This window comes from Oncorhynchus masou, chromosome 22 (genome assembly GCF_036934945.1).
Source record: "Oncorhynchus masou masou isolate Uvic2021 chromosome 22, UVic_Omas_1.1, whole genome shotgun sequence".
NCBI classification, from domain to species: domain Eukaryota; kingdom Metazoa; phylum Chordata; class Actinopteri; order Salmoniformes; family Salmonidae; genus Oncorhynchus; species Oncorhynchus masou.
The window spans coordinates 6659606-6676225 of NC_088233.1; the positions used below are offsets into that span (position 1 = coordinate 6659606).

Genomic DNA, 16620 nt, shown 5'->3' on the forward strand with positions numbered 1-16620 from the left:
AATCACCAAGGCAGTACATGGGACAACTACTAATCATCCGTCTATACACCAAGGCAGAACATGGGACAACTACTAATCATCCCTCTATACACCAAGACAGAACATGGGACAACTACTAATCATCCCTCTATACACCAAGGCAGAACATGGGACAACTACTAAATCACCAAGGCAGTACATGGGACAACTACTAATCATCCGTCTATACACCAAGACAGAACATGGGACAACTACTAATCATCCGTCTATACACCAAGACAGAACATGGGACAACTACTAATCATCCGTCTATACACCAAGGCAGTACATGGGACAACTACTAATCATCCGTCTATACACCAAGACAGAACATGGAACAAATACTTGAGAGATAATTTCACACAGACACTTGAGGACGAACAGGGCATTCTAGATTTCCAGAATGATTCCACAATCATACTAGCCCAGCGTCAGGTCTGTTTGTGATCTCTTGCCTCCTGTGTTCACGACAACGACCACAGGAGTTGTCTAAACAGTACAAACAGATCTCAGACCAGGCTACAATCGTACAATATAATTCCAATGATCTATTGTCACTAAGAACACACAAGAATGTTTTCATTATGATGTTATAATGCTGAATTAGATTTGGTGGTAAAACCTCTGTAAAGACCTCTGTGAAAACCTCTGATTGCATTGATGAGTGTTTCTTCACCTGACAGGACTGGTGCAGCTGCCTCAGGATGTTCTGAAGCTTACCATACTCTTCTCTCTCCAGGTACAACTTCCCAAGCTAAAGCATAGGACAAGGAGGAGTGAGGAATTAAACTAAATTACTTTACAGTATCAACCTCAGCCGTCTCCATAAAAACTATATGCCACATATATGTTTTAATATTTGCATTAAAAAAAAATATGATATTGTGGATGGAATCAATGACATTATATGAAAAGTTTTAAAATCAAGCCTACTTTAGTGTTGGTTTTAAACCAAAGCCTGTCGTTTTTGGCATCCTTTAATGCATCCAACGTTGTTTCATAAAACTCTTGCAGCAAGTCCATCTGAAAATAAATAAAGAAGTCAAGTAGAATCCTCTGTACATTCAGGAGATTCTCTCTTTTCTTTTTTGTACCCCTTTTTTCTCCCCAATTTCATATCTTCCAATTGGTAGTTACAGTCTTGTCTCATCGCTGCAACTCCCATACGGACTCGGGAGGTCGAAAGCCATGCGTCCTCCGAAACACAACCCAACCAAGCCGCACTGCTTCTTGACACAATACACATCCAACCAGGAAGCCAGCCCGCACCAATGTGTCGGAGGAATCACTGTGCATCTAGCGACCTGGTCAGTGTGCACTGCGCCCGGCCCGCCACAGGAGTCGCTACTGCGCGTTGAGACAAGGATATCCCTGCCAGCCAAACCCTCCCTAACCCGGATGACGCTGGGTCAATTGTGCGTCGCCCCATCGACCTCCCGTTCGCGGTCAGCTGCGACAGAGCCTGGGCTCAAACCCAGATTCTCTGTGGCACAGCTAGCACTGCGATGCAGTGCCTTAGACCTCTGCGCCACCCGGGAGCCCCACATTCAGGAGATTCTCAATTGTGCATGCAAATATGTCCAGGACTAGCTTTAAAATCAGGGTATTGAGAACCAACCCGAACCAACCCACGTTTCCATAATTCAAAACAGCTCAGATTTATGCTTGATTCTGTGCACCATTGTTTGTTCTTAAATGTCACACACATTACCTGCTTTGACGTTGAGATATAATCAAGGATGGAATTGATGGATTTTTCAGAATAGTTTCTTGTAACTGCACTCCGGATGTATGTCAACAGCTGCTTGTACCTGTTCATCATTTCAGGGAAATTTGTCTGGAGGGAAAAATATTTTTTTTTAAATACATGTAATTCAAGTGCTAATTTAGGCAGTACAGGATAGTAGCAGTTCTTTACAAAACATGAACAAATATGATCAAATATTTAGCACAATGAAGAATATATTTTCTAAATATTGAATATATATATATTTATGCTACAGCATATTTACTGTCATGTCTGCTGCTTACCAGTTTGAAGTTAATCTTAATCATTTGTTTCAAGGCCTTGAAACCCCATTCTCCTTTCTCACCCTCCAGCTCTAAGACCTGGGGAAAGATGCATTTAATAAAACGATCGCCACAGGTGGCTGCTGGCACCTTAATTGGAGAGGACAGGCTCAGAGTAATGGCCAGAATGGTATCATTACAAATACATGGTTTGATACGACTCCATTCCAGCCATTATTAGGAGCCGTCCTCCCCTCAGCAGCCTGCTGTGATGTGTGTGTGTGTGTATGTGTGATATGTGTGTGTGTGTGTGATAACTAACCTTCTGGAAGCTGATGAGAGCTGCTTTGGGGTCATCCTCCTTCAGAGCCTTTGAATTGTAGTATTGATTCTCTAAATCAACATTGGGCTCAGAGTTGCTGTCCTCTGAGTATTCCTGAAATCATACAATTCATCATCACTGCAGTTTACAAGATCAACACCCACTATTGATATTCAGCTAGCTAGCTCATGATATGTGTTTGTTTTGGTGATTTGTGAAGCAAACAGCTGGATCATTTAACGGTGCAAAAGGTTTAACAACAATTAGTTGAAACTTGCAATAGTAACTGAACAAATCATTAGAGACATAGCTGGCTAACTAGCTAACAGTTAGCTGTCAATGATGGGAGAACCATCAACAGCTAGTTCAGCTGCTAGCTAGCTAGCTACTAAGTGGAGTGCAACATGGAATGTTTACGCTGATTAGCTAGCTAGCTAAACACGTTGTATATGGTAATCAGCGACAATATCCATATATATATTTACTTCTGAGGAGTTTACCAGATCATAATCCTCTTCATCATCGCACATGAAGTCATCTTCCATATCAGACATCTTTACTACGAAGCTAGCTAGATCAATAGCAACCTTGCTAGTGGCAGCAGACAGTCGTAGCAAAGATACTAGCGCTTCTACGTCATCCGCCGTGAATGCCTTGCTGCGCAGCGTGAACATGAGAGAGGAATCGTGATTCCTTTGAACTGGTCCCTTTTCCTACTCTTCCGTATTGTTACGTTTCGTTACAATGAATGTGTTTACAGCTGATCTAGAAACAGTTACTTTGTTTAACAGAAAGCGTTTGAGGTAGCGATTTTTGGTGGGTAGAGCTGGTCGTAGATCAGCTTTTCAATAATATCCGGGACTCTCGTGTGACAGTCAGCTGATATAGTATTAGGTGTGTTTCTATATATTTTTTTCCCCTCAGTACAGTACTCCAGATAGATCTAGTTGCAATTACATTTGGTGATTTAACAATAGTCTAAAACCAACCGGTAAGAACTGGTATTTGGTTTGAAAAAATGGCAGCACACCCGCCAAAGACAAAGATTCTGATAAGTGCAAATAAAAGGTGAGTTATCTTGATAATTTTCGAAATAGTACTGGTAATTACAGTTGCTAAAACTATCCATGCATGTATTAAACATGTTATAGTAGGCTACAGTAAAGTAAGACCGTGTTTTTTTTACTCCTCAAATCACTCCTTGAATTGGGCAGTCATTTGCATTTTCCCGATGTATTGTATTCCTAGGTTGCAAAACCTGAAAGAGGCCTTCGAGAAAAAGTATGGAGAACCACCTCTTTTTTATGCACGAGCTCCCGGAAGAGTCAATCTGATAGGTATGTAAACACATTTCATATCTATATAGCTATGCTATTATAACGCAGAAATCCATAAATACAGTATAAAGACAATTGATGTACAGGAAAAAAAATATATATATATCAATGTGATCCTTCATAAGAGCTAGCTCTAAATCGTAACCGTAACTCAAAACATTGTCTTTCTTAATTCATTACTGTTAGGAGAACACATTGACTACTGTGGTTACGCTGTGCTCCCAATGGCTATTGAGCAGAGTATTCTTGCTGCGGTCACTGTCAATGATTCCAAGAAAATCTACCTGGCCAACACAGAACCTAAATACAAGTAAGATCTGCCAAATAATCTCCACACCAAGCTTTTTGTGCACATGCAATTCACCTATAATCATCATATGTAAGGATCTTCCAGAATCTGTCTTGATTTGCTGCCCATCTAGATGAATTGACGACTGTATTGGATTAACTATCAAATGTTATTTAATTAGAGACGGCTCTCTCAAAATCATAAAATGGAGTGTGTGTTTTTTATTTTTATAGGGACTTTACAGTCTCTTCAGAAGATATTGAGATAGACAAGGACAATCCTCAGTGGTACTATTACTTTCTCTGTGGGGTGAAAGGGATTCAGGTGAGTCATGTAGACTCTGCTTATTACTTTCTCTGTGGAGTGAAAGGGATTCAGGTGAGTCATGTAGACTCTGGTAATGACTTTAATATGCTGTACATTTTCTTCATGTTGTTCTATTCTGCTGTTCGTCTTCTTCATGTTGTTCTATTCTGCTGTTCTTCTTCTTCTTCTTCATGTTGTTCTATTCTGCTGTTCTTCTTCCTGTTCTATTCTGCTGTTCTTCTTCTTCTTCATGTTGTTCTATTCTGCTGTTCGTCTTCTTCCTGTTCTATTCTGCTGTTCTTCTTCTTCTTCATGTTGTTCTATTCTGCTATTCTTCTTCTTCCTGTTCTATTCTGCTGTTCTTCTTCTTCTTCTTCTTCATGTTGTTCTATTCTGCTGTTCTTCTTCTTCCTGTTCTATTCTGCTGTTCTTCTTCTTCTTCATGTTGTTCTATTCTGCTGTTCTTCTTCCTGTTGTTCTATTCTGCTGTTCGTCTTCTTCATGTTGTTCTATTCTGCTGTTCTTCTTCCTGTTGTTCTATTCTGCTGTTCGTCTTCTTCATGTTGTTCTATTCTGCTGTTCTTCTTCTTCTTCTTCTTCATGTTGTTCTATTCTGCTGTTCTTCTTTTTCCTGTTCTATTCTGCTGTTCTTCTTCTTCTTCATGTTGTTCTATTCTGCTGTTCGTCTTCTTCCTGTTCTATTCTGCTGTTCTTCTTCTTCTTCATGTTGTTCTATTCTGCTATTCTTCTTCTTCCTGTTCTATTCTGCTGTTCTTCTTCTTCTTCTTCTTCATGTTGTTCTATTCTGCTGTTCTTCTTCTTCCTGTTCTATTCTGCTGTTCTTCTTCTTCTTCTTCCTGTTGTTCTATTCTGCTGTTCTTCTTCCTGTTGTTCTATTCTGCTGTTCTTCTTCTTCATGTTGTTCTATTCTGCTGTTCTTCTTCCTGTTGTTCTATTCTGCTGTTCGTCTTCTTCATGTTGTTCTATTCTGCTGTTCTTCTTCTTCTTCTTCTTCATGTTGTTCTATTCTGCTGTTCTTCTTTTTCCTGTTCTATTCTGCTGTTCTTCTTCTTCTTCATGTTGTTCTATTCTGCTGTTCTTCTTCTTCATGTTCTATTCTGCTGTTCTTCTTCTTCTTCATGTTGTTCTATTCTGCTGTTCTTCTTCCTGTTGTTCTATTCTGCTGTTCGTCTTCTTCATGTTGTTCTATTCTGCTGTTCTTCTTCATGTTGTTCTATTCTACTGTTCTTCATCTTCGTCATATCAACTTTGTCTGTCCTATCTATCTATCTATCTATCTATCTATCTATCTATCTATCTATCTATCATGTTGCTACAGTATTAACCATATCAAACATAAACATGAGGCATTGTTCAACATGGTGTTATATCATCATCATCATCATCGTCGTCCTCACCAGGAGCACCTAGGGAAGGTTACTCTGTCTGGGATGAAGTGTGTTGTGGACGGGACCATCCCGGCTAGCTCAGGCCTGTCCAGCTCCAGTGCCCTGGTCTGCTGTGCTGCGCTCCTCACGATGGAGGTTAACCACAAGTCCCTCAACAAGGTAGTACAGTACATGTCAGTGAATGTCTCAGGTAACCTACTGCAGTTTGTTAAAAACAACACTCTTAAAATCTTATACGCTGAGACAAGATTCAGATAATGAATTGCTGATGCATGATCAATGTAAAAAATGTTATTTCAATTATTTTTTAGGAGTTGTATTTCTGTCAACACTTTGATGTACCATCTTGCTGAGCCAGAAGTGTGTTAATGAATATTGCTGAAAAGTCTGGTAAGCTAAACAGTAGACAGAGACTGTTCCCTTTCTGTCCTCCAGGTGGCGCTGGCAGAGATTTCAGCCAAGTGTGAGCGCTACATTGGCACTGAGGGTGGGGGCATGGACCAGTCCATCTCATTCCTGGCAGAGGAAGGAACTGTAGGCATACACATACACACACACATACACACACACCAACATACATACACACACCAACACACATACACACACATATATATGCACACACACACACATATACACACATACACACACACACATATATACACACATACACACACACACATATATATACACACATACACACACACACATTTAAGTCATTTACACACACTTATCACACACACACATATATACACACATACACTAATTTTCACACATACACACACATACATTTAACACACACACACAAACATACAGAACACATACGCATTTTACATACACACACATGATACACCTACACGCGACACACATACACGCACACACATACACTGTTCACATACACATACATACACACACACATATACACACATACACACACACACACACACACACACATACACACACACACACACACATATACACACATACACACATACACATACACACAAACACACACACACACATATACACACATACACACATATACACACACACAAACATACATATACACACACACACACACACACACACACACACACACACACACACATACACACACACACATATATACACACATATACACACACACACACACACACATACACACATATACACACACACACACACATACACACATATACACACACACAAACATACATATACACACACACACATACACACACACCAACATACATACACACACCAACACACATACACACACATATATACACACATACACACACACACACATATACACACACACACACATATATATACACACATACACACACACACATATACACACATACACACACACACACATACACACACATACACACACACATATATACACACATACACTCACACATACACACATACACTCACACATACACACACATACATACATACACACACACACACACACACATACGCACACATGTATACACACACATACATACACACACATATACATACACACATACACGCGCACACACATACACGCACACACATACACGCGCACATACACATACATACACACACACACACATATACACACACACACACACACACACACACATACACATATACACACACACACATATACACACATACACACATACACATACACACAAACACACACACACACATATACACACATACACACATATACACACACACAAACATACATATACACACACACACACACACACACACATATACACACACACACACATATACACACATACATACACACAAACACACACACACACACACACACACATACACACATATACACACACACACACACACACAAACACACATATACACACACACACACACACACACATACATACACACACATATACACACATACATACACAATATATATATATACACACACACACAGCAACACACACACATCAACACACATATACATATACACACACAGCAACACACACATACACACACTGACAGAGGAAGGAACTGTAATCAAACACATTCTGTATACCAGGGAGTTTTATATGGTGTTTATTAGTGTGTGATGCTGCTGCTGTGTTTTAATAAGTTAAACAATAGTTTAAACACTAGTTTAATGACCTTCTGTACAGTTACGGTCATATTCACTAGTTTGTCAGTGCTTGTTATTAGTCCTCGATCTGTCTCTTTTGTCCCAGGCCAAGCTGATTGAGTTCCACCCTCTGCGGGCGTCTGACGTACGTCTCCCTGAGGGAGCAGTGTTTGTTATCTCTAACTGCTGCGTTGAGATGAACAAGGCTGCTACCTCTCACTTCAACATCCGGGTGGTCGAGTGTCGGATAGCTACCAAGGTTCATTATTATATTATTATTATTGTTATTATTATTATTATTATTGTTATTATTTTATTATTATTATATTATTATTATTATATTATTATCATATTAGTATTGTTGTTATTATTATTGTTAGTATTATTATATTATCATTATTGTTGTTATTATTATTGTTATTATTATTATAATATTGTTGTTGTTGTTATTATTGTTATTATTATTGTTATATTATTATCATTATTGTTATTATTATTATTATTATCATATTATTATTATTATATTATTATTATTATTAGTACCATATTGTTTATATTATTATTATTATCATATTGGTATTATATTGTTATTATTATTGTTATTATTATCATATCATTATGATATTATTATTGTTATTATTATATTATTATTATTATCATATTGTTTATATTATTAGTATTATATTGTTATTATATTATTATTATATTATTATAATTATATTATAATTATATTATTATGATTATATTAGTATTATATTGTTATTATTATCATATTATTATTATGTTATTATTATATTATTATTATTGTTATTATTATATTATTATTATTATCATGTTATTGTTATTATCATTATTTTTACAGTGGGTCCCAGTTGATATTGGTGTTCTCAACATCGTAGAAATAAATACAATATGACAAGTGCCACTAGAGATGCCTGGTAGAGAACATTCAAGCACTCGAAGGTTTTGTCCTGCTAGTACATCAAAACAAATTGTAATCAGCTGAAATGCGAAGGGATAAAAACCTAGAATGCGCATTTACCTCAAACCACTGTGATTAAAAAAAAATAATAATCCTTTATTTAACTAGGCAAGTCAGTTAAGAACTAATTCTTATTTTCAATGGCGGCCTAGGAACAGTGGGTTAACTGCCTGTTCAGGGGCAGAACGACAGATTTTTTCCTTGTCAGTTCAGGGATTTGATCCAACAACCTTTCAGTTACTGGCCCAACACTCTGATCACTAGGCTACCTGCCTCCCCAGAATGAATTGAACTGTGTTCTTAACTCAATCAGATTCTGGCCAGAGCGAAGGGGCCTGGAGTGGGGCCGGCTGCTGAAGCTGTCTCCTGTGTGCTGTAAATAACTCTATGGTCCCCCTCAGATGTTGGCGAAGGCTCGGGGGCTGGAGTGGGGCCGGCTGCTGAAGCTGTCCCAGGTGCAGGCAGAGCTGGAGGCCTCTCTGGAGGAGATGCTGCGTCTGGTGGCTGAGGTGCTGCACCCTGAGCCCTACAGCAGAGAGGAGGTCTGCAAGGCCCTGGGAATCACCACAGAACAGCTCTGTACAGACCTCCTTAGCCCCAACACACAGCACGGTAAGACACTGGTATTACTACCAGTTATTTTACAATCGTTTCATTCTGAACAGAACCACAATTTACTTTTGTTCCGTTCTACTGTTCTGACCAACAATATAAAGTTCTGAACTGGTTTGAACCATAAAAACAAGTAGCTGTTTATATCGTTCCTCTCTGTTCCTTTTTTAAAACCTGTGAAATCAACAGTTGTTTACACATTTAGCTCATTAAATGACTTCACCAATCAGTGCGGACGGAGCCGACAAGCTAGTTGTTTACACCAATCAGTGCGGACGGAGCCGACAAGCTAGTTGTTTACACCAATCAGTGCGGACGGAGCCGACAAGCTAGTTGTTTACAACAATCAGTGAGGACGGAGCCGACAAGCTAGTTGTTTACACCAATCAGTGCGGACGGAGCCGACAAGCTAGTTGTTTACACCAATCAGTGCGGACGGAGCCGACAAGCTAGTTGTTTACACCAATCAGTGCGGACGGAGCCGGCAAGCTAGTTGTTTACACCAATCAGTGTGGACGGAGCCGGCAAGCTAGTTGTTTACACCAATCAGTGTGGACGGAGCCGACAAGCTAGTTGTTTACACCAATCAGTGAGGACGGAGCCGACAAGCTAGTTGTTTACACCAATCAGTGAGGATGGAGCCGGCAAGCTAGTTGTTTACACCAATCAGTGAGGATGGAGCCGGCAAGCTAGTTGTTTACAACAATCAGTGAGGACGGAGCGGCAAGCTGTTGTTTACACCAATCAGTGGGACGGAGCCGGCAAGCTAGTTGTTTACACCAATCAGTGCGGACGGAGCCGGCAAGCTAGTTGTTTACACCAATCAGTGCGGACGGAGCCGGCAAGCTAGTTGTTTACACCAATCAGTGCGGACGGAGCCGGCAACCTAGTTGTTTACACCAATCAGTGAGGACGGAGCCGGCAAGCTAGTTGTTTACACCAATCAGTGAGGACGGAGCCGGCAAGCTAGTTGTTTACACCAATCAGTGCGGACGGAGCCGGCAAGCTAGTTGTTTACACCAATCAGTGAGGACGGAGCCGGCAAGCTAGTTGTTTACACCAATCAGTGCGGACGGAGCCGGCAAGCTAGTTGTTTACACCAATCAGTGAGGACGGAGCCGACAAGCTAGTTGTTTACACCAATCAGTGAGGACGGAGCCGGCAAGCTAGTTGTTTACACCAATCAGTGCGGACGGAGCCGACAAGCTAGTTGTTTACACCAATCAGTGAGGACGGAGCCGGCAAGCTAGTTGTTTACACCAATCAGTGCGGACGGAGCCGGCAAGCTAGTTGTTTACACCAATCAGTGAGGACGGAGCCGGCAAGCTAGTTGTTTACACCAATCAGTGAGGACGGAGCCGGCAAGCTAGTTGTTTACACCAATCAGTGAGGACGGAGCCGGCAAGCTTTAGTTGTTTACACCAATCAGTGAGGACGGAGCCAAAAGGCAAGCTAGTTGTTTACACCAATCAGTGAGGGGCTACGGATGCTGGCAACCTGAGTTGTTTACACCAATCAGTGAGGACGGAGCCGGCAAGCTAGTTGTTTACACCAATCAGTGAGGATGGAGCCGGCAAGCTAGTTGTTTACACCAATCAGTGAGGACGGAGCCGGCAAGCTTGTTGTTGGCAATAAATAAGGCAATAAATAGGACCTAGAGGCGAAATAATTACAATTTAGAATTAACACTGGCGTGATAGATGTGCAGATGATGATGTGCAAGTAGAGATACTGGGGTGCAAAAGAGCAAGAGGGTAAGTAATAATATGGGGATGAGGTAGTTGGGTGGGCTATTTACAGATGGGCTGTGTCCAGGTACAGTGATCGGTAAGCTGCTCTGACAGTTGAGGGGGGAGGGGCTACCGGAGCCTGTGCTTCAGAGGGGGGAGGGGCTACAGTAGCCTGTGCTTCAGAGGGGGAGGGGCTACAGTAGCCTGTTCTTCGGGGGAGGGGCTACAGTAGCTTGTTCTTCGGGGGAGGAGGGGCTACAGTAGCCTGTTCTTCATTATAACTGAGGAGGGGCTACAGTAGCCTGTTCTTCGGGGGGAGGGGGTCACTACAGTAGCTTGTTCTTCAGAGGGGGAGGCTACAGTAGCCTGTTAACTTTACATTAGGGGGGCTAGGGGTCACTACTGTAGCTTGTTCTTAAGGGGGAGGGGTCACAGTAGCCTGTTCTTTAGGGTAGGGGGAGGGGCTACAGTAGCCTAGTTCATTATAGAGGGGAGGGGCTACAGTAGCCTGTTCTTCAGAGGGGGAGGGGCTACAGTAGCCTGTTCTTTAGGGAGGGGGGAGGGGCTACAGTAGCCTAAACAAGCACAGACACAGGTAAAGATTTTCAGCTGACATGCACTGGAAAAATAAGTTCCTGAGTGACAGAGTGAGGGCTTTGCGCTTTGTTGCGTTTTTTTTGGGGGGACCAGAAGGAAATGTCTGCAACATAAAATAACCGGTTAACCAGTTCCCATTCATTTAAAATAACAGTTCTGTTCCGGAACAGTATAGATCACTTTCGTTCCCTGTTCCATTTCATTCCTTCAAAAATGTCATTATGTTCCGGTCCTCTGTTCATTTCCTTGAACCGGTTCCAACCCTTGATCACTACTGTATAACTAGTACATTATGACTGGTAGGCTAGCAGGTCACTACTGTATAACTAGTACATTATAACTGGTAGGCTAGCAGGTCACTAGTGTATTATAACTGGTAGGCTAGGAGGTCACTACTGTGTAACTAGTACATTATAACTGGTAGGCTAGCAGGTCACTACTGTATAACTAGTACATTATAACTGGTAGGCTAGCAGGTCACTACTGTATAACTAGTACATTATAACTGGTAGGCTAGCAGGTCACTACTGTATAACTAGTACATTATAACTGGTAGGCTAGCAGGTCACTCGTGTATTATAACTGGTAGGCTAGGAGGTCACTACTGTGTAACTAGTACATTATAACTGGTAGGCTAGCAGGTCACTACTGTATAACTAGTACATTATAACTGGTAGGCTAGCAGGTCACTACTGTATAACTAGTACATTATGACTGGTAGGCTAGCAGGTCACTACTGTATAACTAGTACATTATAACTGGTAGGCTAGCAGGTCACTACTGTATAACTAGTACATTATGACTGGTAGGCTAGCAGGTCACTACTGTATAACTAGTACATTATAACTGGTAGGCTAGCAGGTCACTACTGTATAACTAGTACATTATAACTGGTAGGCTAGCAGGTCACTAGTGTATTATAACTGGTAGGCTAGGAGGTCACTACTGTATAACTAGTACATTATAACTGGTAGGCTAGCAGGTCACTACTGTATAACTAGTACATTATAACTGGTAGGCTAGCAGGTCACTAGTGTATTATAACTGGTAGGCTAGGAGGTCACTACTGTATAACTAGTACATTATAACTGGTAGGCTAGGAGGTCACTACTGTGTAACTAGTACATTATAACTGGTGGGGTAGCAGGTCACTACTGTATAACTAGTACATTATAACTGGTAGGCTAGCAGGTCACTACTGTATAACTAGTACATTATAACTGGTGCGCTAGCAGGTCACTACTGTATAACTAGTACATTATAACTGGTGCGCTAGCAGGTCACTACTGTATAACTAGTACATTATAACTGGTGCGCTAGCAGGGAGGAGGTCCTCCTCCACCTTTTTGAAACTAACCAAACTGTGTGTCCAGGCTCAGATAGGATCATTCTCCACATCTGCCTTTCCCTCTGCCCCTCCTTGAGACCTGTCTCCTCCATTATCATATCCTTAAAGGTAAATAACAGGTTTGACCTGCTATACCTGTCCTCTCCTCCCAGTGGCCCAGTTCAAGCTGTACCAGCGGGCCAGGCATGTATACGGCGAGGCGGCACGGGTACTGCGATTCAAGAGCGTGTGTGATGAAGCTCCCTCCGCACCGAACGGCGTGCAGCGGCTAGGAGACCTGATGAAGCAGAGCCACGCCAGCTGCAGAGACCTGTACGAGTGCAGCTGTCCAGAACTGGACCAGCTGGTAGAGATATGTCTGTAAGTCCAGAACCACTCCATTCTATACGCTAACTATAGTTTTTTACATTTTTTTTTTATTAAAAGGGTTTAAAACCTTTAAATTTACTGGTTATTCTCACTCTACTCTCGTTAACTCAGAAATAAAATCTCGCCGTCATTCGGTGAAATAGCCTATATTTATTCACATTGTCTGTCCGTGAGAGATTAGTCTAATTTGAGATTTTAAAAAATCCATTAAGTCCATTAAAATACTAGATTTCACCGGCAACCTTGTAACTAGTGTGTTTGACAAATAGACGGTGCAACTGTTGATGCAGTTTACTTGCTTGATTGCATTGTTAATTGATAGATCATAATTGAAGGATTTAGGTTCCTAGAACCGTGCTTTCTCCATGTTTATTATGTTTCCTCTGGCTACAGGCAGTCTGGTGCGGTGGGTTCCCGGCTGACCGGAGCAGGCTGGGGGGGCTGTGCTGTCTCCATGGTCCCCACAGACAAGGTGGAGTCTTTCCTAAAGAGCGTCAGAGAGTTATACTACACGGCAGACCCACGCAGAGCCCAGCTAGAGAAACACAGTCTGTTTGTCACCAAGCCTGGTGGAGGGGCGGCCATTTTCCTTGAAGACTGAAATTTTAAAAAATGCTTCTCTTTACAAGTTTGAGGTGAAATGTCTTCCTTGCCGTTTCACCCTTTCAGTATTTTTTTTACTATTACTTTAGTCGTGACTCTATGACTAATTCTCATGCCAAAATGACACCGTTGATGATTCTGGAATTTCAAGGGCAATGATAATCAAAGCCAGTCTGCTCCCAGATTTGTTGTCTCCTTCAATAGCCTGGTCCCAGATCTGTTGGCTCCGTCTATAGCCTGGTCCCAGATCTGTTGGCTCCGTCTATAGCCTGGTCCCAGATCTGTTGGCCCCGTCTATAGCCTGGTCCCAGATCTGTTGGCCCCGTCTATAGCCTGGTCCCAGATCTGTTGGCCCCGTCTATAGCCTGGTCCCAGATCTGTTGTCTCCATCTGTAGCCCCATCCCAGATCTGTTTTCTCCTTCTATAGCCTGGTCCCAGATCTGTTGTCTCAATCTGTAGCCCCATCCCAGATCTGTTGTCTCCATCTGTAGCCCCATCCCAGATCTGTTGTCTCCATCTGTAGCCCCATCCCAGATCTGTTGTCTCCATCTGTAGCCCCATCCCAGATCTGTTGTCTCCATCTGTAGCCCCATCCCAGATCTGTTGTCTCCATCTGTAGCCCCATCCCAGATCTGTTGTCTCCATCTGTAGCCCCATCCCAGATCTGTTGTCTCCATCTGTAGCCCCATCCCAGATCTGTTTTCTCCTTCTATAGCCTGATTCTAGATCTGTTTGTCCTCTCGCCAACTTCATTGCTTAATTTTCAAGCCTAACATGACAAGAAGTTGGCATGATAGCACAAAAAGACTGGCACTATTTTATAGGGGGGAAAATTACGACATTTTATAATTTGGAACTCAAGTTATAACTAGTGTTAAAACTAATGATTCGAGATCAACTTCTTTACAAGAAAGGGGACTTTTCTTTATTCTGTGAGTGTAATGATTTCAGTTAAAATGGGACAGTGCTATCTATATAAAGTACAATAATTGTCCACACAGTGCAGTACTTCCATTCCTTCCATTGCTGTGTGTGTGTTGTATGTTTTGAAGGATTTAAGGAGTAAAAGGGCTTTTGTTTACGTTTTGTCCGTCTGTTCCGTTTGCATTTCCTCCACAGAAACAGACCACGAACACAATATGAACAGCCGTATATTTGTGTGTATATATAAAAAATATAAAACAACGCACTGTCGTTGAAAAACATTATTTCCAAGTTCAAGAAGCGGACATTAACAAATAAAATGACAGTGTTTCAGTTTTTGTCGGTAGAAACAAAATATAAAATAAAACGATGCATCACCAACACATTCAAGATTAAATTAATTCTTAGCTTAAAAAACAAAAAAATAAACATTCAAAAAAATTTTTTAAATGAGATGTTAACACATGATAAATGATTGTATTTAATTTCAGCGTTCAAAGCATATGCCTAATGGAAACAACATCATGTTTTCATTCTGCAAACATCCATGTCTGACAGGTTAACAATGTATTAGAGAGAGAGAGAGAGAGAGTGTGACCAAATACCAAATAGGGCAATTAGGCTGTAGAATGCTGACAGCCAGAGTGTTCGCAGTGAGCTTCCCTACAGTATGGATTCCCCTTCATTACAGAGAGTGTTCGCAGTGAGCTTCCCTACAGTATGGATTCCCCTTCATTACAGGAAGTTGACAGAGAGTGTGATTCCCCTTCATTACAGGAAGTTGACAGAGAGTGTTCGCAGTGAGCTTCCCTACAGTATGGATTCCCCTTCATTACAGGAAGTTGACAGAGAGTGTTCGCAGTGAGCTTCCCTACAGTATGGATTCCCCTTCATTACAGGAAGTTGACAGAGAGTGTTCGCAGTGAGCTTCCCTACAGTATGGATTCCCCTTCATTACAGGAAGTTGACAGAGAGTGTTCGCAGTGAGCTTCCCTACAGTATGGATTCCCCTTCATTACAGGAAGTTGACAGAGAGTGTTCGCAGTGAGCTTCCCTACAGTATGGATTCCCCTTCATTACAGGAAGTTGACAGAGAGTGTTCGCATTGAGCTTCCCTACAGTATGGATTCCCCTTCATTACGGGAAGTTGACAGAGAGTGTTCGCAGTGAGCTTCCCTACAGTATGGATTCCCCTTCATTACAGGAAGTTGACAGAGTGTTCGCAGTGTTCGCAGTGAGCTTCCCTACAGTATGGATTCCCCTTCATTACAGGAAGTTGACAGAGAGTGTTCGCACTGAGCTTCCCTACAGTATGGATTCCCCTTCATTACAGGAAGTTGACAGAGAGTGTTCGCAGTGAGCTTCCCTACAGTATGGATTCCCCTTCATTACGGGAAGTTGACAGAGAGTGTTCGCAGTGAGCTTCCCTACAGTATGGATTCCCCTTCATTACGGGAAGTTGACAGAGAGTGTTCGCAGTGAGCTTCCCTACAGTATGGATTCCCCTTCATTACAGGAAGTTGACAGGAAAGCCTTCTCTGCATACCGTTTTAAAGTCTCAATCTGTGATTCACTTTTCCAGCCCCAACGGCAGCCCCACCACTGTTTTTGCCATAAAGCTGAGGGATGGGGGCTTGA

At 41.7% G+C, this 16620-nt stretch overlaps 2 protein-coding genes across 4 annotated transcripts; one reads left to right on the top strand and one right to left on the bottom strand.

Annotated features, from left to right (window-relative positions):
• Positions 1-315: 315 nt before the first annotated feature.
• Positions 316-3088, bottom strand: LOC135508936 (COP9 signalosome complex subunit 2-like). 2 transcript variants are annotated; one of them, XM_064929162.1, is made up of 6 exons: positions 2836-3088; positions 2351-2464; positions 2050-2127; positions 1730-1855; positions 952-1041; positions 316-772 (listed from the first exon to the last, which is right to left on the bottom strand). In XM_064929162.1, the coding sequence occupies exons 1-6, from the start codon at positions 3022-3024 to the stop codon at positions 434-436; spliced, it is 936 nt and encodes a 311-aa protein (XP_064785234.1). In that variant the 5' UTR covers positions 3025-3088; the 3' UTR covers positions 316-433. The 2 variants fall into 2 exon arrangements, with proteins under 2 accessions (XP_064785234.1, XP_064785235.1); XM_064929163.1 differs by having other exon boundaries at positions 317-772; positions 2851-3088.
• A 112-nt stretch (positions 3089-3200) lies between these two features.
• galk2 (galactokinase 2) lies at positions 3201-15139 on the top strand. 2 transcript variants are annotated; one of them, XM_064929160.1, is made up of 10 exons: positions 3201-3418; positions 3599-3687; positions 3874-3997; positions 4210-4354; positions 5704-5850; positions 6127-6225; positions 7923-8075; positions 9200-9410; positions 13238-13445; positions 13848-15139. In XM_064929160.1, the coding sequence occupies exons 1-10, from the start codon at positions 3369-3371 to the stop codon at positions 14053-14055; spliced, it is 1434 nt and encodes a 477-aa protein (XP_064785232.1). In that variant the 5' UTR covers positions 3201-3368; the 3' UTR covers positions 14056-15139. The 2 variants fall into 2 exon arrangements, with proteins under 2 accessions (XP_064785232.1, XP_064785233.1); XM_064929161.1 differs by having other exon boundaries at positions 4210-4300.
• The last annotated feature ends 1481 nt before the right edge of the window (positions 15140-16620 follow it).